This window comes from Xiphophorus hellerii, chromosome 14, assembly GCF_003331165.1.
Source record: "Xiphophorus hellerii strain 12219 chromosome 14, Xiphophorus_hellerii-4.1, whole genome shotgun sequence".
In the NCBI taxonomy this organism is placed as follows: Eukaryota; Metazoa; Chordata; class Actinopteri; order Cyprinodontiformes; family Poeciliidae; genus Xiphophorus; species Xiphophorus hellerii.
The window spans coordinates 26195451-26221040 of record NC_045685.1 but is presented as its reverse complement, the minus strand read 5'-3'; the positions used below and the strand labels follow the sequence as shown (position 1 = coordinate 26221040).

At 35.7% G+C, this 25590-nt stretch overlaps 4 protein-coding genes across 5 annotated transcripts; 2 read left to right on the top strand and 2 right to left on the bottom strand.

The window, feature by feature from the left end:
- Nucleotides 1–1688: 1688 nt before the first annotated feature.
- LOC116733388 (microfibril-associated glycoprotein 4-like) lies at nt 1689–13298 on the top strand. Of its 2 annotated transcripts, none has more exons than XM_032584223.1 (6): nt 1689–1728; nt 2572–2724; nt 3170–3208; nt 3533–3629; nt 3894–4064; nt 12843–13298. In XM_032584223.1, the coding sequence occupies exons 1-6, from the start codon at nt 1723–1725 to the stop codon at nt 13094–13096; spliced, it is 720 nt and encodes a 239-aa protein (XP_032440114.1). In that variant the 5' UTR covers nt 1689–1722; the 3' UTR covers nt 13097–13298. The 2 variants fall into 2 exon arrangements, with proteins under 2 accessions (XP_032440114.1, XP_032440113.1); XM_032584222.1 differs by lacking the exon at nt 12843–13298 and adding an exon at nt 4798–5496 and having other exon boundaries at nt 1708–1728.
- LOC116733390 (galactose-specific lectin nattectin-like) lies at nt 7945–10823 on the bottom strand. Its single transcript, XM_032584225.1, has 9 exons — nt 10670–10823; nt 10469–10510; nt 9885–9926; nt 9754–9804; nt 9636–9677; nt 8626–8735; nt 8409–8543; nt 8218–8326; nt 7945–8047 (listed from the first exon to the last, which is right to left on the bottom strand). Exons 1-9 carry the CDS (start codon nt 10728–10730, stop codon nt 7980–7982), a joined length of 660 nt encoding a protein of 219 aa, XP_032440116.1. The 5' UTR covers nt 10731–10823; the 3' UTR covers nt 7945–7979.
- Nucleotides 13299–14676: 1378 nt separating the features above from the next.
- Nucleotides 14677–17798, bottom strand: LOC116732294 (galactose-specific lectin nattectin-like). The gene is made up of 9 exons (XM_032582364.1): nt 17604–17798; nt 17403–17453; nt 16817–16858; nt 16686–16736; nt 16567–16608; nt 15558–15667; nt 15341–15475; nt 15151–15259; nt 14677–14980 (listed from the first exon to the last, which is right to left on the bottom strand). Exons 1-9 carry the CDS (start codon nt 17662–17664, stop codon nt 14913–14915), a joined length of 669 nt encoding a protein of 222 aa, XP_032438255.1. The 5' UTR covers nt 17665–17798; the 3' UTR covers nt 14677–14912.
- A 2417-nt stretch (nt 17799–20215) lies between these two features.
- On the top strand, nt 20216–21932 carry LOC116732296 (ladderlectin-like). The gene is made up of 4 exons (XM_032582366.1): nt 20216–20276; nt 21391–21494; nt 21602–21736; nt 21816–21932. Exons 1-4 carry the CDS (start codon nt 20216–20218, stop codon nt 21930–21932), a joined length of 417 nt encoding a protein of 138 aa, XP_032438257.1.
- The last annotated feature ends 3658 nt before the right edge of the window (nt 21933–25590 follow it).

The window sequence follows — 25590 nt, the reverse complement described above, 5'->3', positions numbered from 1 at the left end:
CTGTGTCCCTCATATATGTAGAAGTGTTAAAAGCAGATTTAAGTTTAAAGGGTTTTTTTTAACTTATAAAAGAATTAATCAATATTTAATTTTTAATCATTATTGAATATGAAGAAATCATTTTTATATGAATTTAAGTGTTTTTAAATGTGCACAAGCAGAAAATCAGTCCCAGCTCCATCATCAGTCTTTCTTTAGTATCACAAGACTCTCAACAGTGACACCAAGTGGTTGTGATGGTCAAATGTTTCTGCGTCACTTTCAAAGCGATCAGTGAAAGCTGAATGGATCAACTTGATCTCCTCAGTGATGTCACGTTAAAATATGAATAAAAAAGCAGGAATTGCTGTGATTGGCTGTGTTGTGCATTATAGAAGCCTTTTTAATCAGCATGTTTGTGTCATGTGACACCCATGGGTGTTCCAGTGTTACAGTTAAATAAATACTGCTTGTTTAAAAATGTCAACACTTTTCTAAGAACCTGTCATGGGACTGTTTGACCAGCATTGTGGTTTTCAGTTATTACACTGCCAAGTTCCTGCTTATAGAATTTGCTTTAAACAATGATGGAAAAAGTCTTGAGGGAATGAAGAAGCCAAAACATAAGCTTCATTATTTTTGTTGATATTAGAATTATGACGTCTGTGTTTGAGGCGATGTTTGTGTGTTGGATGGGGAGGCCATGTGGGGGAATTCATGCCAAGGCTTGTTACACTGCATTATGTAATAATGTAATATTTTACAATAATTGGGTTTCAAAATTTAATAAAACATCATTAAAACCACATTATGTTATAATAATTTTTACATAAATATTTACAAAAATGTCAATAGTGCAATAGAATTTCACTATTGAAAGTGAATTTCTCTACTTTCAATATCTAGCAGTAATTTTCACAATTTACTGTATCTTAAATTTAAAAGAGTGTTTCATCAGAATAAACTAAAGAAAAACATACTACCTGCAACAGCTGGATAGACATTACCTTAATACCCTGATATTGGCTGGAAAGTGAAATGTCTCCCCTGTCAGAAACCTCCAACATGTTGACAACATAACTTTAAGGTTTTACAATGTTCAGCCAAATTCCTGAACTATAAAAGACATTCTGATGATTCTCATATGCCAAATTAAAAGTTTTTAATGAATAGTTTTTAAACTACGCCAGTTTATTTACATTGCTTAAACAGTTGGATCAGACTGCTACCAGGAAACAGAACCATGACCCGGATACATTGAATTAAAGGCCTGATGTCACAGCTGAATAAATTCAGTATGTCTAAGAGAAAAGAGCAAATAGTTCCTGCAACAGCTGCAGGAACTATTTCCTGATGATTGTTCTTATCTTCTTTGGGCAGACTGATGCTCCATTGCTATTCACACTCAGCCCAGATCCTGTATCCGGTATTTAGTTTTAAAATGATGAAGCCAAACTGGTTTTCTTCATTTGGTGATGTTTGATTTAGATTTCTGATAATCAGGGTGAGGTGACACATCAGCACATTTGGCAGGTATAAATAACAGTGTCTGAACGTCGGAGATACAGAGGAGAAGCAGAAATTTTGAATCAACTTCATTCCAGCTGCAGGTGAGAGATGAACGAATAAATTAATTTACAACTGTGTTTGGCCACTAAAGTTAATTTATTTTTATTGTATTACATTTCAACAGCGTACCACACTGACTCCAGATTTTCAGTTTTATCCAGTTCAACAGTAAGGATGAAGGTAAGTTTGTATCTTGAACTGTAAAGATTCTTAGGTAAATCGATTATCACTTTGATGATGAATATTCTAGGTACAATATCATTTTTGGAATAAGATTAGAATCATTTATTAATGTATTTATTAATACTTTATTTAACAAGGAAACATCCATTCCATTTTAAAATCTTGTTATCAATGGATGATTTAGGTCAGAGGTGGGCAATCCTGGTCCTAGAGGGTCGGTGTCCTGCAACTCTTAGTTGTATCCCTGGTCCAACATACTTCAGTCCAAGAGTCAAATTCTCTAGACTCCTTTTAGTGACCTTATTATTTGACTCATGTGTGTCAAATACACCTGAGTAGAGACACATCTAAAAGGTTGCAAGACACTGGACCTCGAGGTCTGGAGTTACCAACCACTGACCCAGATTAAAAACATCACAGAGACGTTAAACATAAAATTTTACAAATTATGAAATGTCAGTGATCGCTAAAATATGAATGAAAAGGAAAACGTCCAACAACATATTTATCGGTTTAATCCAAAGATTTGCCAGTCTAAACATTTTCATTGAGTTCCTTCAGTATTGTAAATGTTACCCATTTGTTTAAACACTTCCTGCATATCATTGGCTCTGGAAAAACCATTTCTTAACAGAATCAATCAGATGAGTTGAATTGGAGGGTTTTGTGTATCGCATAAAACTGTTGCTAAGGTAGAATTCAGAATTATTCTGACGGTCTGAGGCTGCAAATCTGGAAGCACAACATACAAGAACAGGGATCAGGTTTAATCTGACTAGATGAATGTTAATCAGTTTTTTGATGGGTGATGTTCAGAAGGTGCCATGTTCTGTCTTCTAGCTGTCATCACTTCTCTTCCTCTTGGCTCCACTGCTGATCAGCTGTGCAGTGATCAAACTGCCAGCTGACTGTAATGACGTCTACAATGAGGACAACACACGACCCAGTGGAGTGTACACCATCTATCCAAGTGGAACTACATCTGCTATTCAGGTGAACTTCAAGTTTGATTTGTTCATAAAAATGAAGATCCAGATTAGAGTTCTGTGCAGGACCAAGACTGGAGGTTTACCTGCTAACAATGGTGGGGATGTCTTTACTTAATCTTCATACACAGCACTTATACTGAGTATTTGAAACTTAACTTTCCTGAGGTTCACTATGTTGTTTCAGGTCAAGTTCAAGATAATTTCCCCTATAAATATAGCTCCCCTTTTAAAGACGGAATATTAATAAAGTATCAATTCACATATTATTGAGACAGTGATACTAGCAAGTCTTTTTTTCCACAGAAAGTTTGACATTGAATTACATATTCCTGACACTAGTCTATGTTTGATTACTCAAGTGTAGGTTTTCAGAGTGTTGAGGGGTTCTTGTGCCACTTCTTAAATGTTAAAAACTGGATCAACTCATTAATCTGTGTGTTTGTGTGAAGGCTTACTGCGACATGGTCTCAGAGGGAGGACGCTGGACGGTGAGTCCATCTCTACATAAACTTACTCTGATTACAGTACAACTTGTTTTTTCTGAGGCTTCTTGGAGGTTTTCTCAATTCAACAGCAAGTCCTGAGTTGAAAGTTGAGCCTTGATTTTCTGAGAATCATATACCGGCTGTGAGAGATGGAGAGAGTGGAAAACCTCCCTGTACTTGAATAAAAATGAAGAGATGTTCTGCCATGTTGAGTAAATATTGAGTGTATGAATCAATTCTGAGTTGGTAAAACTCACTTTCTTTGCAGCCTGAATGTGTAAGTGAGAAACTTGTTCACTTCTTGAACAGATTCCTTTGTTTTTCCAGCTTTTCCAGAGGAGGATGGATGGCTCTGTAAACTTCTACAGAAACTGGGCCGAGTACAAGAGAGGCTTTGGAAACGCTGCTGGAGAGTACTGGCTGGGTGAGACATGATCCTCAACAGTTAGTCAATGTATGGTTTGCTTATTTATTTAGGACAATAATAACATAGTTATAGTCACATTTTCTTCACTATTGTGTTGCAAAGTGATGGTGTATTTACACCAGGTGCAGGACAGAGAAGGTGAAATTTCCTGCCTTTAATTATCCGTTGAACTTTTTAACTCACTTCCTGCAAATCCAAATTAACCAGGTGTGTAAAAGTCTCAGTAAAAATACAATGTTAATGGTTTTCATGTCTGTGCAGGTCTTGATAACATCCATGAGTTGACAAGGAATCAAAACTATGAACTGATGGTCGACATGGAGGACTTTGAAGGAAACAAAAAGTTTGCCCTTTACTCTTCATTTCAAGTCGATGCTGAGTGTGACGGTTACCTCCTGCATGTGAGTGGTTTCAACAACAAAGGGGGCGCTGGTGAGTCATGAGAAAAACTTTACCAGACAAGATGGATGGATGGATGGATGGATGGATGGATGGATGGATGGATGGATGGATGGATGGATGGATGGATGCTACTCCATCCTTTTTGTAAACTTAATAATTCGACTTGTGCTGGGTCTGAAAGTAGAGCAAGGCACTGAGCATGGATCCCTGAGGGACTCCTGTGTTAGTGCAGGTTTATAATAACAATAATAATAATAATATTATTATTATTATTATTATTATTATTACTACTACTAATAATAATAATAATAATAATAATAATAATAATTTATTGTATTTAGACCATTCAGGATTAATAAAAAAAGACCATGACTGGATTAGATGTGTTGTGTCAGTGATATCTAAACCTAAAGTTTGTTCTTATGGTTCTGAATCAGACAGATTGATGTTGGCAGTTCATAGCAAAAACTTGAGCAAAGTAAATTTAATTGATCTCACTGATAATATCCCAGTAAGAGATTAACATAACTTCTTACAATTTATTTCACTATACAACTTTAACATAAACAACTTTTTACAAAGCCAGTATTTTTATATATATATATATATATATATATATATATATATATATATATATATATTGAAATTACAATTTTATTTTTATCGGATCACAGGTTTTGTTTTTTTTTTTCACAATTTAAACATTCAACTGAATGCCTATTTTTATTCATATAGTTTTTCTGTCCTGTCATGATTTCTGCAGGAGACAGCCTTACCATTCACAACGGACAGAAATTTACCACCTTTGACAAAGACCAGGACCAGTGGAGCGACAATTGTGCCAAAAAGTTTTTGGGTGCTTTCTGGTACAATGCTTGTCACTATGCAAACCCTAACGGGGTTTATCGCCGAGGTGCTGATGGCACTCTCTATGCTATTGGAGTGGAATGGTATTTCTTTAAGGGAAATGATTACTCCCTGAAGAGCTTCAGCATGAAAATTCGTCCTGCCAAGTAAATCTGCAGGTCAAACATCCAGCAAAAAATAATAAGTTGCTTTTTCTTGTAATCAACCATCAACTTTTGGCTTCAAACACGAGTCAAAAGTTGACATGATTACGTCTAAATATAATCCAGTTGATTGTGTTTTAAATCTTTGGTGAGGGTTTGCTACCTATAATCAATTTCTCTCCTGCTCTCTGATAATAAATAAGAAGCAAGCAGCAATGTTTTTGTCTGGATTGTTTTATATATAAAAATTAAAATAAGCCAGTTTTAAAACAGAAATTGGGCCAAATGGAAATTTTGGAAAAAACAAATGACATGATATTTAGACCCCTAGAGATGTGTTTATTGATTTGATCAGGTTGTGTTTAAGCATGTGAGAAAGATCAAATTCCTGAGATTTACTACCAATAAAAACATTAAGATGAAAACTAGAAACCACACATCAACATTTTAAAGACATACATTCAACAGAAAGTTTGTTTAGGCCTGTCACCATAACATATTTACTACCTGGACTGAGGGCAGCCAGACTAGTTTATTTTTACTAAATTATTATATTTAGCTAAATATTATTGCTGAGGGGCACAAACAGGCTGTCTGACATACAGATAAAAAAAATAAAAATAAAAATTTTTGAAAAAAAACAAAAACTCAAAAAGGGCACTAGGGGGCATCAAGGATAAAAAGGGCAGGGGCTGAAGCCCCCTTTGCCCCCCCTCTTTGCACATGCCTGCTGGAATGGACATGATTACTCCCTGAAGAGCTTCAGCATGAAAATTCATCCTGCCAAGTAAATCTGCAGGTCAAACATCCAGCAAAAAATAATGAGTTGCTTTTTATTGTAATCAATGTTATTCTTTGATTTAAGTCATGAATCAAAAGTTGACATGATTACTACTAGCTTTAAAATAATCCAGTTGATTGTGCTTTAAAATCTTTGGTGAGGGTTTGTTATCTATAATCAATTTCTCTCCTGCTCTCTGATAATAAATAAGAAGCAAACGGCTGTGTGTTTGTGTCTGGGTTTTTATACTGGAAAGAAAAAACGTAAACCAGTTTTAAAAGATGTTGTCTTGAACATAAACATTTTTAGCAACTGACTTATCTGGTTAAATGGAAATAATTTAAAACTAGACCTTCCATGGTTATCAATCATTTGTGCATTAATTATATTACCTGAACGTTTATTTCTATCTGGTTATCTGTTTCCGTCACTCCCTGATTTTAGGTAAGACAAAGAGCCAGAAAGAAATTGATGTTTTCTCAGAAAAGTATTATGAGGCTAAAACAAAATGGTAGAAAATCATCAGTTTGTTTTTATGTGTAAATTTTTCTATATCCAGTTTGCAAACTTTAAAATTGTTCAGCTGCAAGGAAAACTTAGAAACTCTTGTCATTGTTTGCACTGAAGACATTTCAATTGACATTGAAATTGTCTGGACTGTAATCAGCTGAATCAGGCATATTAAAGCAGGGAAACATCTACAGCATTCAGGGCAGTTTGCCTTGAGAACCAGGGTAAAGAAACACTGGCTTAGACGATGCAGGTTGAAGACAGTTTGATGTCTTCCACCAATCAGACCACAGAACATTCAATTCCCAAGTTTACGGTCTTGCAGGTTGAATATGCTGGACCAGTAAAACATCGTCTCTGTTTCTTCCAGCCTCAAAACAAGGAAGCTGGCACGTGCGTTTCAGAGAAAAATATTTCCTCCTCTTAATAAAACTCTTCTTATCTTTAGAACAAACACAATTTAAATCTTTCTTTTACCAAAGTCCACACCTGGCTTTTATGACATATTCTGTTGAAACTTTTCATATGACAGAGGTGACCTTATCACTTATACTTAAAAAGTTAATCAATGAAAATTAAAGTGTATTTGTCTCTTAGTTCCCCTATGACTGAATTCAAACCTTCACTGACTGATTTATTGATTTCCTGTCTGTCCCACATTGACACATAAACTGTTTAATACTGATAAAAAGTCCTTCCATCCTATTTTCTCATCTCAGGAACGGAACATTCTATATAATATTTAAGCACCTTAAAGCAGGAACTAAAAGCCTTTTTTATTTAGCCTTAAATATTTTTGGCACATATTTCATGCATTTACTAAAAATGTATAACTTTAAATAATTGGTTAGTTATTAACAACTCATAAAACAGACAATTTAAATGAAAAAAAAAGAGTTTTTGCATCTACCATTTGTCGTGATGCAAACGATAAGATGGTAGATCGTATGGTAGACATGACATGAAAAATGTTTATTTTACTTTTTTCTAGTATTTGTGAAGAACATAAATATTCCAATGTTTAATATTCACTCCTAAAGGAGCATTTACATGCAATCTAAATTAAATATTTTACATCTCCTGGTACTTTTGTTTTCCACTCAATCACAATCAACAGCCTGCAACTATGAAGCATAAATCATGTGTTGATGTAGACTGAGAATATATATGATTCATCTCAAATGATAAGATCAAACTTGAGTTTTTTTTCTGGATCATTTTGTTTTTGTTAAGATGAAACATGAGGAGGAGCTTCTAAAGTTGAAAGTACAATCGTCATCCAGAAGCCTTAACACCTCATATCTGATGTTGGGCGAAAGGAAAAGGTTGACTTAAGTAAATAAATTACATTTCCTTTTTTGATAATAGATTTTATGTGGAAGTTATGCAGGAATAATAAATGACACAGGTTTACACATTAAATATTTTTATTTATTGTAACGTTTGATCAAACAATCTGACAAATGGATTTAAACATGTTTCTTTTTTGCCTCTCATATCTGTGTTTTAGAATACAGATTTTCATTTTTTTTTTTTAAATGCAATGCTTTTATGCTTTGTTATTATCTTGACACTTCTTAAGAAAAACACCAACACCTCTGTGTTTTTAACACACAAAATACATCATTTCTAGACAAATAGTCATCAGATGTTTTTGACACAGATAAATGGCCTTCGAAAGTTACACTGCGCATCGTCCCAACATCTGTGCCCTGCAGGAAAACAAACAAAAATACGTTGAATTGTAGAAACATCTGAAGTCTAAAATATGGACACAACTAGTAAGTTTTCTGTAAGAGCCTGGTCATCTCTACAATTAATTATGCAACTGTTAACATTTACAATTAGCATCTCCACACTTAGATGAGATCATTTCACTTACGACTGTAGTTTATCTGCAAACAGTCCTGATTAGCTAAGTTGTTGGGTTCGTAACGACACCAATTACTGTAGTGAAAAGGGCTTCCGTCCACCCAGCGCCAGTGGCGCTCCTGCAAGGTAAAGCCGTCTGAGTAAAACATTTAAAAGTATTTTATGAAGCCCTGACAAAACAAGGTGCACATGTGAGTTTACCCATATTATGTCATTGCCTCCAATCCAGACTGCAGTATGCCCCCGGCCTGCAGACATTATCATCCTCACAAGCTGATTATTCACCTCGTAGTCATGGATTGATGCAAGGTGTGCTTGTATGGACCTGCAGTTCTCCTGCAGCGGAGACAAGGAAAACTGTTACACCAATACAGGAAGGAGATGGTCTGAAATAAAAGTAAAGTTAATCAAAGGTCACCTGAGCTCTATGCCAAGTAGCACCAAAAGGAAAGACGTGGTAGCAGCGACCTTTGACCCGGGTCCAGCCAGGAGAACAGGACCCTGAACGTCGGACTGTTGCATTCAGAGCTGAAAACAAACACAGACAAAGTCTCAGATAAATTATTTATGAAATTCAACTGGTAGTTTTAATTATGTGCTGCTGGGACAAAAATGTTGAGGAAAAAAAGCAACTCAGCAGTCTCTGAAAAAAAGAGGGAACTGAACCTTAACTGTGTTAAAAAAAAAGTTTTCATATATTCTCATGATCTGTGTTTTTCTGTGTATTTATTTCGAGTTTTCTGTGTCACTGAGTCTCCGTGTTGTCCTGTCTCCCCTTGATTATTCCCAGGTGTGTCTCGTTCCCTGATTACCTCCTGTGTATTTAATGTCACCTGTGTCTCAGCGTCTTTGTCGGGTTCTTGTCGTTAGTCATCTCACTTGGCGTCCTTTTCCCCGTCGTCTGTGTGCCCAGTCTCTCGTCTTATCCTTTGTGTAACCGGTTGCTACCGGCGTCAAGCCCAGGCTTCTGCTCGGCCGTGTCGCCCGCTGTTTTGGCTTTGCTGACTGTGTTATTTTGGACATTCTTCATTAAATACATTTATTCTTCACATCCTGGGTCTCCCACCTGCTGCCTCACCACCTCTTACCACGACAAATCATGACATGTATAAGTTTGCTCCCCAGTGTGGCTGAGTAAACGTCTCAGTCTGTTTCAGGTTTGAAGGACAGAGTTGCCACTCTGCAATTTTCAGATGTTTACAACTCCAACAACATTACGATTAGGGCTAATGAAGCTTAAGAATAGACTAGTGATTGTTTTATCATCATTTATTTTTGATGGTTTTAGTTATATGCTTTAAGTTATTCACTTGTTAAAGAGCCTGTCTTCAGAAAGGAAGCTGAACTTTCTGAGTATATTTACTGCTGGGTGTTTTGGTTGAAACTAAAACAAAACCTAGCTCACATTATCAGGAAAGGCAAACTCACCCTTCAGGTAAGCTTCTTCATCCACAGGTTCAAAGGTTGGTTCTGCGAAAAACACGAGGATAGAGGAGGATGAAAATCCCTATATTTTTTGAATGAAACAGTAGAAAAAAGCACCAACCTTCTGCACCTGTCCAGTTTCCAGGTTCCTCTTCATGAAGAGCCAAATGGTCTGGCAAAGTTTAAATGTTAAATTCATTTTGTTGTGTATATACAGAATTTAACGCTTATAATTGGCAAACATAAACTTACCTTCTGGAAAAACGTCCTCAGTGTCAGGATCTTCTCTGGTTCCTGGATATAATTAACATTTTTAACATTAATATTATGTTGAAGAAAAAATATGAAAAAACTAAAAATCAAGGTATTTTATATTATTTTTTTATGTACTTTACAAAACATGTCTGATTTGCTATTCTGTCTTCTAAAACCTTCAGTTTTTCCATGTGTGTAAAATTGTATTTGTTTTGTTGGCATTATGTTCACAATAACAACTCTTGGTGTAGGAGAGCAAACAGCACCCATCAGAGCCAAAACAATATTCATAAATGTTGCACAACCCGAGCATAGAGCACTAAGTTCAAAACGCAGGAAAAGTTGAATTTGCAGAAGACCTAAGCAACTGGAATTGAACTGAAATATGTTTAAACAGAGAAAACTCGCTTATAAAAGCACTTCATCAAACTACTCTGGATGAAAACATCAGCAGCAAGAGCAGGCCGGTAAATAACTGGATTTATTCAGAACGACAGATGTTTAGAAAAACATCTGGAAGCTGTTTCAGAAAACATTAAAAATGAAAAATCTGATGAAATACATCAGATTTACAGCCTCACCTTCTGGAAGAGCTTCATCGCTCTCAGCCCCATCCATGGTATCTGGAAGTGCTGCATCAAACATAGCAATGAATGATAGTTTGAAATATATAGAAGCATATCAGATGTAAAAATCTCATACTTTAACATTAGATTAAAGGTGGGAGTAATATTTGCATTAATAAAGCAGAAGTAATAATATGCACACAAACACAAACTCACCAGCAGGTTGACTCAAAGCCAACAAGGCACAAAGAAGCAGCAGCAGACTGAGAGCCTTCATGGCTTTGATGATGCAGGTTGAAGACAGTAAAGAGATAATAAGGAGATAATAGAAGCTAATTTCGACCAATCACACCACAGGATATCCTCAAGGTTACAGCCAGCCTGCAGGTTGAATGTGCTGCACCAGTAACACATCGGCTCTTATATGCTGTTTCTTCAGCCTCAAAACAAGGAAGCTGGCACATTTCTGAAAAAATATTTTCCCCTCTTAATTTCTTATCTTTTGAACAAACATTGATTACATCTATCAAAGTCCAAATGTGGTTTTTATAACTTTTACAACACTTTATTTTTCAGAGGTGATCTTATAATTTTTACTTAGTCAATGAACATTTACATGAAATCAAAATGTAATAATATTAAATAATACATGTACACTGTTTAGGTCTCCATTAACTGGACCCATGCCTTCACTGATTGATAAAATTAATGTCATACCCAGTTTGACACAAAGGGACTGAAAATATTTAATCCTGATAAAAAGGGTCATTATCAAACTTCCTCATCACATGAACTGAACGTTATTATAATATGTAACTTAATTCTTTAAACTTGCAACATTTTTTCTCTTTCTAAATTAGTACCAAATGTTTGTTGTCACATATTTCATACATGTACAAATGATTCATATCTTCAAATAACTGTTGATTCCCTTATAACTCATAAGCTGGACAGTTTAAGTGAAAAACAGTTATTGCATCTATTAGATGTCTCTTGCATCTACTAGTCATGTTTAGCACATTTTTCAAGTCAATAAAGTTCTTATTATTTTTAAAGAACATAAATATTCCAATGTTTAATATTAAATCCTAAAGTAGCATTTACATGCAACCTTAATGAAATATTTTCCATCTTCTGATTCTTTTGTTTTCAGCTTCGTCACGCAAGACAGCAGCATGCAACTATGTTGATGGATATAATCATACAGTCATTATAAAAGGCCAAAATAACAGAATATTGAACAAAAACAGAACATATTTTTTTTTTCATATTTTAAACAGGTGTGAGAATCTCTGATTCCTCTGAAATGATAATCAGTGCATCAAATACAAACTTTAGATCTTCTTAGTTTTCATTGCATCCGGAAAGTTTACAACTTAAGTGCTGTATGTCTGAATATTTAAGATAAAACATGAGGAAGAGTTTATAGATTGAAAGTACAGCCATTATCCAAAACTTCATGTCTGACCTTGGGGAAAAGGAAAAGCCTTGCATAGGGAAATAAATTACATTTCCTTGATTGATAACAGACTTTATCTGGAAGTTATGGCAAAACAAGAACACTGGTTTACACATTAAACATTTATGTTTATTGAAACTTTTGATCAAACAAACTGACAAATGAGTTTTGTTTTTTTTTCTTTTTGCCTTGACTATCTGTATTTTAGAATATTTTTCTTTTATGAAATGGATTCTTGCTTTGCTTTGTTTTTCCTTTCATGGAAAATAAATCACTGTAATTACCTTGTGAATAAACGGGGAAGTATAAACCATCCTGCCTTGCCTCAACAAATCATCAACCTGTCGTCATCTCGTTTATTTAAGTATCTGTAACACATTAAACTCAATAAAGCTACAGCAGGAAACTTTAAAAAAATAATTATTAAGTTTTTCACAGATGATGTCTCATATTTTACCACCAGGACAGTTTACCAAAAATGTAAAAAACATATTTTTACTAAAGCTGCCTACTGCAGCTTTAAGAGTGTATTGAGAGTAATAACTCTGTTGCTATGAGATAACTCTCATTTAATAATTAGAAGAGAACTTTATATATAATTCTAATAATTTAGAATAAGCACTCAAGTTTGATAAACACCTGTTTAGGCTTTAGAAACAGTTTGTATACCTATGATCTTTTAAAATCACAACTTCAAAGCTACAGCAGAATGTATAATATAAATAGTATAACATTTTTGCTGAACCACTAGAGGGCGCAGTTCAAAGCATCAAGTTATTGTTGCCCTTGTTTCTAAAGAATTTTTATTTTATTTTTGTCGGATCACAGGTTGTTTTTTTTGTTTGGTTGTTTTTTTTTCACAATTTAAGCATTTAACTTAATGCCTATTTTTATTCATATAGTTTTTGTGTCCTGTCATGATTTCTGCAGGAGACGGCCTTGCCTATCAGAACGGACAGAAATTTACCACCTTTGACAAAGACCAGGACCAGTCGAGCGACAACTGTGCCAAAACGTTTTTGGGTGCTTTCTGGTATAATGCTTGTCACTATGCAAACCCTAACGGGGTTTATCGCCGAGGGCCTGACAAGACTATCTATGCTATTGGAGTGGAATGGTATCAATGGAAGGGATATGATTACTCCCTGAAGAGCTTCAGCATGAAAATTCGTCCTGCCAAGTAAATCTGCAGGTCAAACATCCAGCAAAAAATAATGAGTTGCTTTTTCTTGTAATCAACCATCAACTTTTGGCTTCAAACACGAGTAAAAAGTTGACATGATTACGTCTAAATATAATCCAGTTGATTGTGTTTTAAATCTTTGGTGAGGGTTTGCTACCTGTAATCAATTTCTCTCCTGCTCTCTGGTAATAAATAAGAAGCAAAGTGTCTGTGTCTGGATTGTTTTATATATAAAAATTAAAATAAGCCAGTTTTAAAACAGAAATTGGGCCAAATGGAAATATTTTTAGAATCAAACCTCGTGGTTACATGCAATTAATTGAAAACACTAGTTCTTCCATGATTATAAATAATTTTATGCTCAAATGTGTCAATGTCAACCTCTAAGTGTTTTTGATCATCTGTTTTTGTCACTCCCAGAAAAAATAAAGTATATCTGATGTTAGCCAAAACAAAGAAATTGAGTTTAATTGGAGTTTTATCAGGAAACGATCAGGAAGCTAAACTAGAACTGTAGAAAGTCATCAGTTTGCTTTTCTTTGCACTAATCTGTAAAAAAGTAAAAGCTCAAGAATTTCATCTTATAATTTCAGAAGCACAATAAATATTCATAGCCCACAGTAAAACCTATTTAAAAAAATACATGCTAATCTTTGTGTTCTTGATAATTTGACCATTCATAATGATCATACGATATGCCTCAACATGTTGGAAAAAACAAATGACATGATATTTAGACCCCTAGAGATGTGTTTATTGATTTGATCAAGTTGTGTTTAAGCATGTGAGAAAGATCAAATTCCTGAGATTTACTACCAATAAAAACATTAAGATAAAACTAGAAACCACACATCAGCATTTTAAAGACAAACATTCAACAGAAAGTTTGTTTAGGCCTGTCACCATAACACATTTACTACCTGCACTGAGGGCAGCCAGACTAGTTTATTTTTAAATTATTATATTTAGCTAAATATTCTTGCTGAGGGGCACAAACAGGCTGTCTGACATACAGATTAAAAATAAAAAAATTAAAAAAAAAATTTTTGAAAAAAAACCAAAAACTCAAAAAGGGCACTAGGGGCATCAAGGATAAAAAGGGCAGGGGCTGAAGATCGTATGGTAGACATGACATGAAAAATGTTTATTTTACTTTTTTCTATTATTTGTGAAGAACATAAATATTGCAATGTTTAATATTCACTCCTGAAGGAGCATTTACATGCAATCTAAATTAAATATTTTACATCTCCTGGTACTTTTGTTTTCCACTCAATCACAATCAACAGCCTGCAACTATGAAGCATAAATCATGTGTTGATGTAGACTGAGAATATATATGATTCATCTCAAATGATAAGATCAAACTTGAGTTTTTTTTCTGGATCATTTTGTTTTTGTTCAGATGAAACATGAGGAGGAACTTCTAAAGTTGAAAGTACAATCGTCATCCAGAAGCCTTAACACCTCATATCTGATGTTGGGCGAAAGGAAAAGGTTGACTTAAGTAAATAAATTACATTTCCTTTTTTGATAATAGATTTTATGTGGAAGTTATGCAGGAATAATAAATGACACAGGTTTACACATTAAATATTTTTATTTATTGTAACGTTTGATCAAACAATCTGACAAATGGATTTAAACATGTTTCTTTTTTGCCTCTCATATCTGTGTTTTAGAATACAGATTTTCATAATTTTTTTTTTAAATGCAATGCTTTTATGCTTTGTTATTATCTTGACACTTCTTAAGAAAAACACTAACACCTCTGTGTTTTTGACACACAAAATACATCATTTCTAGACAAATAGTCATCAGATGTTTTTGACACAGATAAATGGCCTTCGAAAGTTACACTGCGCATCGTCCCAACATCTGTGCCCTGCAGGAAAACAAACAAAAACACGTTGAATTGTAGAAACATCTGAAGTCTAAAATATGGACACAACTAGTCAGTTTTCTGTAAGAGCCTGGTCATCTCTACAATTAATTATGTAACTGTTAACATTTACAATTAGCATCTCCACACTTAGATGAGATCATTTCACTTACGACTGTAGTTTATCTGCAAACAGTCCTGATTAGCTAAGTTGTTGGGTTCGTAACGACACCAATTACTGTAGTGAAAAGGGCTTCCGTCCACCCAGCGCCAGTGGCGCTCCTGCAAGGTAAAGCCGTCTGAGTAAAACATTTAAATGTATTTTATGAAGCGCTGACACACAAGGTGCACATGTGAGTTTACCCATATTATGTCATTGCCTCCAATCCAGACTGCAGTATGCCCCCGGCCTGCAGACATTATCATCCTCACAAGCTGATTATTCACCTCGTAGTCATGGATTGATGCAAGGTGTGCTTGTATGGACCTGCAGTTCTCCTGCAGCGGAGAAAAGGAAAACTGTTACACCAATACAGGAAGGAGATGGTCTGAAATAAAAGTAAAGTTAATCAAAGGTCACCTGAGCTCTATGCCAAGTAGCAGCAAAAGGAAAGACGTGGTAGCAGCGACCTTTGACCCGGGTCCAGCCAGAAGAACAGGATCCTGAACGTCGGACTGTTCCATTCAGAGCTGAACACAAACACAGACAAAGTCTCAGATAAATTATTTATGAAATTCAACTGGTAGTTTTAATTATGTGCTGCTGGGACAAAAATGTTGAGGAAAAAAAGCAACTCAGCAGTCTCTGAAAAAAAGAGGGAACTGAACCTTAACTGTGTTAAAAAAAAGTTTTCATATATTCTCATGATCTGTGTTTTTCTGTGTATTTATTTCGAGTTTTCTGTGTCTCTGAGTCTCCGTGTTGTCCTGTCTCCCCTTGATTATTCCCAGGTGTGTCTCGTTCCCTGATTACCTCCTGTGTATTTAATGTCACCTGTGTCTCAGCGTCTTTGTCGGGTTCTTGTCGTTAGTCATCTCACTTGGCGTCCTTTTCCCCGTCGTCTGTGTGCCCAGTCTCTCGTCTTATCCTTTGTGTAACCGGTTGCTACCGGCGTCAAGCCCAGGCTTCTGCTCGGCCGTGTCGCCCGCTGTTTTGGCTTTGCTGACTGTGTTATTTTGGACATTCTTCATTAAATACATTTATTCTTCACATCCTGGGTCTCCCACCTGCTGCCTCACCACCTCTTACCGCGACAAATCATGACATGTATAAGTTTGCTCCCCAGTGTGGCTGAGTAAACGTCTCAGTCTGTTTCAGGTTTGAAGGACAGAGTCGCCACTCTGCAATTTTCAGATGTTTACAACTCCAACAACATTACGATTAGGGCTAATGAAGCTTAAGAATAGACTAGTGATTGTTTTATCATCATTTATTTTTGATGGTTTTAGTTATATGCTTTAAGTTATTCACTTGTTAAAGAGCCTGTCTTCAGAAAGGAAGCTGAACTTTCTGAGTATATTTACTGCTGGGTGTCTTGGTTGAAACTAAAACAAAACCTAGCTCACATTATCAGGAAAGGCAAACTCACCCTTCAGGTAAGCTACTTCATCCACAGGTTCAAAGGTTGGTTCTGTGAAAAACACGAGGATAGAGGAGGATGAAAATCCCTATATTTTTTTTAATGAAACAGTAGAAAAAAGCACCAACCTTCTGCACCTGTCCAGTTTCCAGGTTCCTCTTCATGAAGAGCCAAATGGTCTGGCAAAGTTTAAATGTTAAATTCATTTTGTTGTGTATATACAGAATTTAACGCTTATAATTGGCAAACATAAACTTACCTTCTGGAAAAACGTCCTCAGTGTCAGGATCTTCTCTGGTTCCTGGATATAATTAACATTTTTAACATTAATATTATGTAGAAGAAAAAATATGAAAAAACTAAAAATCAAGGTATTTTATATTATTTTTTTATGTACTTTACAAAACGTGTCTGATTTGCTATTCTGTCTTCTAAAACCTTCAGTTTTTCCATGTGTGTAAAATTGTATTTGTTTTGTTGGCATTATGTTCACAATAACAACTCTTGGTGTAGGAGAGCAAACAGCACCCATCAGAGCCAAAACAATATTCATAAATGTTGTACAACCCGAGCATAAAGCACTAAGTTCAAAACGCAGGAAAAGTTGAATTTGCAGAAGACCTAAGCAACTGGAATTGAACTGAAATATGTTTAAACAGAGAAAACTCGCTTATTAAAGCACTTCATCAAACTACTCTGGGTGAAAACATCAGCAGCAAGAGCAGGCCGGTTTCTAAGACTGGATTTATTCAGAACGACAGATGTTTAGAAAAACATCTGGAAGCTGTTTCAGAAAACATTAAAAATGACAAATCTGATGAAATACATCAGATTTACAGCCTCACCTTCTGGAAGAGCTTCATCGCTCTCAGCCCCATCCATGGCATCTGGAAGCGCTGCATCAAACATAGCAATGAATGATAGTTTGAAATATATAGAAGCATATCAGATGTAAAAATCTCATACTTTAACATTAGATTAAAGGTGGGAGTAATATTTGCATTAATAAAGCAGAAGTAATAATATGCACACAAACACAAACTCACCAGCAGGTTGACTCAAAGCCAACAAGGCACAAAGAAGCAGCAGCAGACTGAGAGCCTTCATGGCTTTGATGATGCAGGTTGAAGACAGTAAAGAGATAATAAGGAGATAATAGAAGCTAATTTCGACCAATCACACCACAGGATATCCTCAAGGTTACAGTCAGCCTGCAGGTTGAATGTGCTGCACCAGTAACACATCGGCTCTTATATGCTGTTTCTTCAGCCTCAAAACAAGGAAGCTGGCACATTTCTGAAAAAATATTTTCCCCTCTTAATTTCTTATCTTTTGAACAAACATTGATTACATCTATCAAAGTCCAAATGTGTTTTTTATAACTTTTACAACACTTTATTTTTCAGAGGTGATCTTATAATTTTTACTTAGTCAATGAAAATTTACATGGAATCAAAATGTAATAATATTAAATAATACATGTACACTGTTTAGGTCTCCATTAACTGGACCCATGCCTTCACTGATTGATAAAATTAATGTCATACCCAGTTTGACACAAAGGGACTGAAAATATTTAATCCTGATAAAAAGGGTCATTATCAAACTTCCTCATCACATGAACTGAACGTTATTATAATATGTAACTTAATTCTTTAAACTTGCAACATTTTTTCTCTTTCTAAATTAGTACCAAATGTTTGTTGTCACATATTTCATACATGTACAAATGATTCATATCTTCAAATAACTGTTGATTCCCTGATAACTCATAAGCTGGACAGTTTAAGTGAAAAACAGTTATTGCATCTATTAGATGTCTCTTGCATCTACTAGTCATGTTTAGCACATTTTTCAAGTCAATAAAGTTCTTATTATTTTTAAAGAACATAAATATTCCAATGTTTAATATTAAATCCTAAAGTAGCATTTACATGCAACCTTAATGAAATATTTTCCATCTTCTGATTCTTTTGTTTTCAGCTTCGTCACGCAAGACAACAGCATGCAACTATGTTGATGGATATAATCATACAGTCATTATAAAAGGCCAAAATAACAGAATATTGAACAAAAACAGAACATAATTTTTTTTTTCATATTTTAAACAGGTGTGAGAATCTCTGATTCATCTGAAATGATAATCAGTGCATCAAATACAAACTTTAGATCTTCTAAGTTTTCATTGCATCCGGAAAGTTTACAACTTAAGTGCTGTATGTCTGAATATTTAAGATAAAACATGAGGAGGAGTTTATAGATTGAAAGTACAGCCATTATCCAAAACTTCATGTCTGACCTTGGGGAAAAGAAAAAGCCGTGCATAGGGAAATAAATTACATTTCCTTAATTGATAACAGACTTTATCTGGAAGTTATGGCAAAACAAGAACACTGGTTTACACATTAAACATTTATGTTTATTGAAACTTTTGATCAAACAAACTGACAAATGAGTTTTTTTTTTTTTTCTTTTTGCCTTGACTATCTGTATTTTAGAATATTTTTCTTTTATGAAATGGATTCTTGCTTTGCTTTGTTTTTCCTTTCATGGAAAATAAATCACTGTAATTACCTTGTGAATAAACGGGGAAGTATAAACCATCCTGCCTTGCCTCAACAAATCATCAACCTGTCGTCATCTCGTTTATTTAGAAATATAATAAGTACAAAGATTTTCCTTCCCTGCGACCGTAGAATAACCCTGTTCATGTTAACATTTACTGAGATTCCTTGGCAGTTCTAGCTCATCAACAGATCTCTGTAGAGCCTTACTGCATGCTAGTGAGACAGTTTCTCCATTTATTTAAAGTCTTTAGGTCAAGGGACACATCTAAACCTTGCAGGACTCGGGCCCTGGAGGAATGCAGTTTGAGACCACTGCCTTAGAGGAACCAAAGTCAACCTTCTGTTTTCTCAGGCTCACAGGAAACAGCGGACAGCTGAGAGGCGGCAGACTGGAGACAATGTGGCCCCACAACATGCCTGCTATAAGATGAGATTTTTTTTTATTCTACAGCTACACACGGCTGCAGCCATATGTTCAGATGTAACAGAAGTAAATATGTCAGACTGCTTCACACACACTTCCTAGTAATAACACAAGAAAGTTGAAAAATGACATTTTGTTGCTGTCGCTACTTCCTGGTTTGTATGGACCTATTTGTAACTTGGGCTTGTTTGAAATAAAATCCTAATTTCTTCAGATGAATCTGAGTCCTGGGACTTTTCACTGAAACATTTCACAAAGGATTTAAAACATCACAACTCAGGACAGAAAAACAGAGAAAGAATTAATCAGAACAGGAAGTACATGATATATCCTTTTTCCAGATAACGTTATCAGTGAAAAGAATCACTTATGCTGAAGTCATAAAGTACAAATAACGTCTTTGCTTGGATTTCACTGGAACATTATCCTGTTACTAGTGTATTATTGACAGGTCTGTCCACATTTCCTGCTCTGTCAGTGACAGTATATAAGAGCAGCTGATTCCAGGACCTGCAGACAGAAGAGCTGAAGCTTGTCTGATGCTGAAGTGAAGGAAAAAAAGGTAATTTTGATGCTTCTTTGGTAAAAAGCTTTCATCTAACTTCAATTATTTCTTTATTGAGCTGAGACTGTTTGTGTTTTTTTAAGGTGATCTTCAATCTGCATCATGGTGACTCTGAATGTACTGATGTTTCTTTGTGCCTTGACGGCTCTGAGTCAAGCTGCTGGTGAGTTTCTCTGACTTCCTGTGATTCACATTAAGGGAAAAATATATCTAGAATCAGAAGGAGCTGATAAAACTGTTTGTGTTTTAGCCAGTACGATACCTATAAAAAATACTGTTACTGATAACGATTCTTCATCTCTACAGACTGTCTGATCTAATTTAATCTCATCTCATAATAAGAAAACTTTCTTAATATTTGTTTACAATAGATAGAAATTTTTGAATGTTTTATGATTGTAAAGATATTCAATAATCACAACCTGTAACTTCCTCAGGTCCCAGTGAGGAAACTGAGATTGAGGAAACTTTTTATGAAGGTAAATTCATGTATTTTTATATTTCATATGTATCTATTTTAACTGAAATGAGTCAAATTAAATATTTTTAGGGGATAAAGTCTAACTCTGATCTTTGTTAAACTAATCTCTTCTTCCTGAAGCTAAAACTGGAAACTGGACAGATCCAGCAGGTCAGCAACGTTTTCACTCATTTTAGACATATTTGTTATTCTCTGTTATATGAAGTGGAAAATAATGTCAGGCTTCTTTTATGTATATATTTTAGATGTAGAAAATGAACCAGAAGAGGAGGAGGCTGCTCCACAGGGTGAGTTAAAGTTGACAAAAGAATTTGGGATCATCTCTGGTAGAAGAAGTAGAAGAAAATTATAACCTAAGAGATAACTTTCATACTTTTGGAGTAAAACATCCACACATTATCCATATGACTTTGTATCTTCCTAGTAGATTTTGGGTCTGGTGAATTATTTCTTTAATGTTGTTGCATGCTATGGAGGATAGTTTTGTTAAACGATGCAATTTGAACTATTTTCAGGTTACTGAGTCCCACAGCATCATAGATCCCCACCATGCTTACATTTTCCTTATTTTAGGTCATATATATTATGTCTGGAGTGTTGTAGGTTTGAGAATAGTTGAGTTTAATAAACTCCATGTTGGATTGTTGTTACTCTGTCATTATGAAGTGTAATAAAATATAACTTTCACTGAAGGTTTTAAACTGGCCAACAGATGCAGCCTTCACTGTACATTATGTCTGGGAATATGATGACCTATGTGAAGAGTTGGCCTGAATCTGCATCTGTTTGTCTGCAGCAACAAATGATCTGCTGAGGAGTTCTTGTCCTGCTGGTTGGAGCCACTTCAACAATCGCTGCTTCATCTACATCCCAAGAACCATGACTTGGGCGACAGCCCAGGTGATCTAAGTCGATCTGTTTCCTTCAACATTTTCTTACAGGTTTTTTTATTACCCAAGTCCCTCTACTGCTTTAACCCATGAACTCTCTGTTTGTCTCGGCTGCAGAGAAACTGTGTGTCTTTGCAGGCAACCCTTGCATCCATCCACAACTTTCAGGAGTACCATTACATTCAGAGGTTGATAACAACTGCAACTCACGGATCACCAGAAACATGGATTGGAGGCTCTGATGCTGAGGAGGTAATTTCACCCAGGATAAAAGGACTGTCAGTTGATCTGGGAAATTTATATTAACATTTATAATTTGTTTAAATTTCAGGAGGGCGTTTGGCTGTGGAGCGATGGGAGTCCCTTCCACTACTCAAACTGGTGCCATGGAGAGCCAAATAATGACAGGAACCAGCACTGCCTTCACATGAACTTTGGAGGTGATTAAGATGAATTTCCACATGAGGTTCATAATGCCAGGCATCTGGTAGATTGTAAAAATCACCCATTTATGTGTAGTTAAAACATTAGACTGGATCAGCTGTGCAGACAGCTTCACAGCGTTGCTTTGAGTGATGTTTCAGTGATTGTTGTTTCTTGCAGCATCAAAGTGCTGGGATGACGTTTGGTGCAACCAACATCGTCCGTCAGTCTGTGCCAAAAACATCTGAGGTCTCACACTGACAGGAATCCAAGAAACACGACTGGATGTCTTGTTATGTGTGTCTGTTTTTACATTTTAGCAATCATACTTGATTCAAAATTTTAAAAGTTTTAAAAAATATTCTCTGTATGACAAGTAAATAATCAAGATAAAAGTAACTTTGTATCTGAAACAGACTTGTTGTGTATTTGTATTTGTGTCATTATAAATCATGTTTCTGGTGTATATATTAGAAATTAAACTTTTGAATTGATTAAACTAGTTTGTGAACCAAAGCCTAAACTTCCCTGTGTTTGTTCTTCACGTAGAGATCAACGTTTTCTATTCTTACTTAGAATCTATAAATCTTAATCCAAAAATTATTTATAATGTGGAACTGTCATGTTCCGTGTTTTTCTGTGTGTTTATTTTGAGTTTCCTGTGTCGCTGAGTCTCCGTGTTGTCCTGTCTTCCCCTTGATTACTCCCAGGTGTTTCTCGTTCCTTGATTACCCCCTGTGTATTTAACTCCACCTGTCTGTCTGTTCTTTGTCGGGTCCTTGTCGTTCCGTTCCTGTGTGCCCAGTCTATTTTTCGTCCCTCGTTTAGCGGTTGCTACCGGCGTCGAGCCCTGGCTTCAGCTCGGCCATGCTGCCCAGCTTTGGGACTGTTTTGGACTGTGTTGTTTCTGGATTTACTTTATTAAAACACCATTCTCATCATATCCTGAGTCTGCTGCGTTTGCCTCACCACCTCACACCGCCAATTCATGACAGGAACTTGATCACCAGATGCTTCACAGGTTAACAATCGATCAGGTGAAGGTCAGTTGAAGGACATCAGAGAGCTGAGATACCAACTGAAGGAGTAAAACTAGAAATCAACCTAAAAGGCAAAGCTCAGAATAACCTAATGACCAACTAAACTTAAAATCCTAAGGATGATGGCAGAACATAATTGTTTTTAGGCCATGCAGACCCGATAAAAGCAGAATTATGTTAGTAAGTATTTGTGGAATAATGTTTTTCATTAGTAATTCTTAAACTTAATATTGAAAATGAGGAAATAATTTTTACATGAATTTAAGTTTTTTAACCATGGACAGCTCCATCATAAAGCAGTCTGTATTTCTTATCAGAAGACTCAACAGTGACACCAAGTGGTTGTGATGGTCAAATGTTTCTGCGTCATTTCAAAGCTACCAGTGAAAGCTGAATGGATCAGCCTGACCTGCTGTGATTGACCGTGTTGTGCATCATTTCATAATTAGTAGATTTATAGTATGAAATAAAAATAAAAAAGACTTTGAAGCCTCTTTAGCAGAACTCTCATAAAAAGCATTTTGTTTATTGGCTGCTGGCCCAGTGAATCCCAGAGCAGAAAATGTGTAGAAATGTTGACATGGAGGAAAAATTAAATGTCTGAATTTAAATAATGTTGGAAATATTTAGATTCTACATTCTAGACTGAAATACACAATGTAAAATAATAAAAAAAACAGATTCAAACAACCAGCACTTAAAGGATTCACGTAGAGCATAGATAAATAAATACTAGATTAAATAAATAAACAGTAAGGAAGTAGGAAGAAGCTTTGTCTTCTTCCTAAAGCCTGTATAAATTAATTTTTTCGTTTTGTTTTTGTGTTGGATTATTTATTTTTCTATCATCTTATTGATTTCTCTAATATTTGTTTTCATCTTAGAAAGAATTAATTTAATTTCCAAAGTGGACAGATATTTAAACAAGGTTTAACAGAGAAACTGTGCTAAGTCTTTATGAACTGCTTAATATTTTTAATATTAATATGTTTCAGAGTTAATTATGTAATTATTGTTCAGGAAGCTAAAGTTATATACATTTAGGATGTTCCCATCTGATACAGTTATTTGCAGTTACACAGTCAAGTGTTTACTGATGAGTTGTATTACAGTTAAATGAAGATCATGTTTGTCTAAAAATGTCAACAGTTTTCTTATAACCTGTCATGTTTGATTTAAGGATTGTGATATTCAAATATTACGCAGCCCTCAGCAAAGTTCCTGCATCAGGTGTTTCGCTTTAAACAAACAGAGAAAAAGTCATGAGTGAAGAAGGTGACCTAAACTTGACCTTCCTTATGTTGTTTATTTTTAATGACATTTTTTGAGGGGGGACCGGTTCTGACTGTTGTTAGTGCTCTTAAGCCAAACAGCAGGTCAGATTACAAACCCTATTTGGAGTCATTGGGGTGTGGGGGGTACTGGAGAGAGCCCCACCCTGGGGACTCCCTGGTTCTGCTGGGGGACGTCAACACTCACATGGGCAATGACAGAGAGACCTGGTTGGAGGAATGTCCCCCAGATTTGAACATGAGTGATGATGGACTTCTGTGCTCATCATGGATTATCCATAGTGAAAACCATGTTCAGGAATAATGTGTCCACATGTTCTCTTGGCACCAGGACACCAGAGGTTGTTGCTGTCATCTGATCTGTGGCCACATGTCTTGGACACTTGAGTGAAGAGAGGTGCAGAGCTGCCCACTGACCACTATCTGGTGGTGTGCTGGCTCTGATGGAGGAGGAGGATAATTGTCAGACCTGACAGGCCGAAACATAAATGTCTGGAACATCTGGCAGAGTCTCTCAGGAGACGGGGCTTTAACTCCCACCTCCATGTCCCCCTATACAAAAAGGGGGACCACAGAATGTGCTACAATTACAGAGGGGTCACACTCTTCAGCCTCACGGGGGTCCTGGAGAGGAAGGTCCATTGGATAGTTGAACCTCGGATTCAGGAAGAGCAGTTTGCTTTTCATCCTGGTCGTGTAGCTTTGGTTCAGCTCTACACCCTCAGCAGGGTCCTGGAGGATGAGTGGGAGTTCGCCCAACCAATCTACATCTGCTTTATGGAGTTGGAGAAAGTGTTTGACTGTGTCCCTCATATATGTAGAAGTGTTAAAAGCAGATTTAAGTTTAAAGGGTTTTTTTTAACTTATAAAAGAATTAATCAATATTTAATTTTTAATCATTATTGAATATGAAGAAATCATTTTTATATGAATTTAAGTGTTTTTAAATGTGCACAAGCAGAAAATCAGTCCCAGCTCCATCATCAGTCTTTCTTTAGTATCACAAGACTCTCAACAGTGACACCAAGTGGTTGTGATGGTCAAATGTTTCTGCGTCACTTTCAAAGCGATCAGTGAAAGCTGAATGGATCAACTTGATCTCCTCAGTGATGTCACGTTAAAATATGAATAAAAAAGCAGGAATTGCTGTGATTGGCTGTGTTGTGCATTATAGAAGCCTTTTTAATCAGCATGTTTGTGTCATGTGACACCCATGGGTGTTCCAGTGTTACAGTTAAATAAATACTGCTTGTTTAAAAATGTCAACACTTTTCTAAGAACCTGTCATGGGACTGTTTGACCAGCATTGTGGTTTTCAGTTATTACACTGCCAAGTTCCTGCTTATAGAAT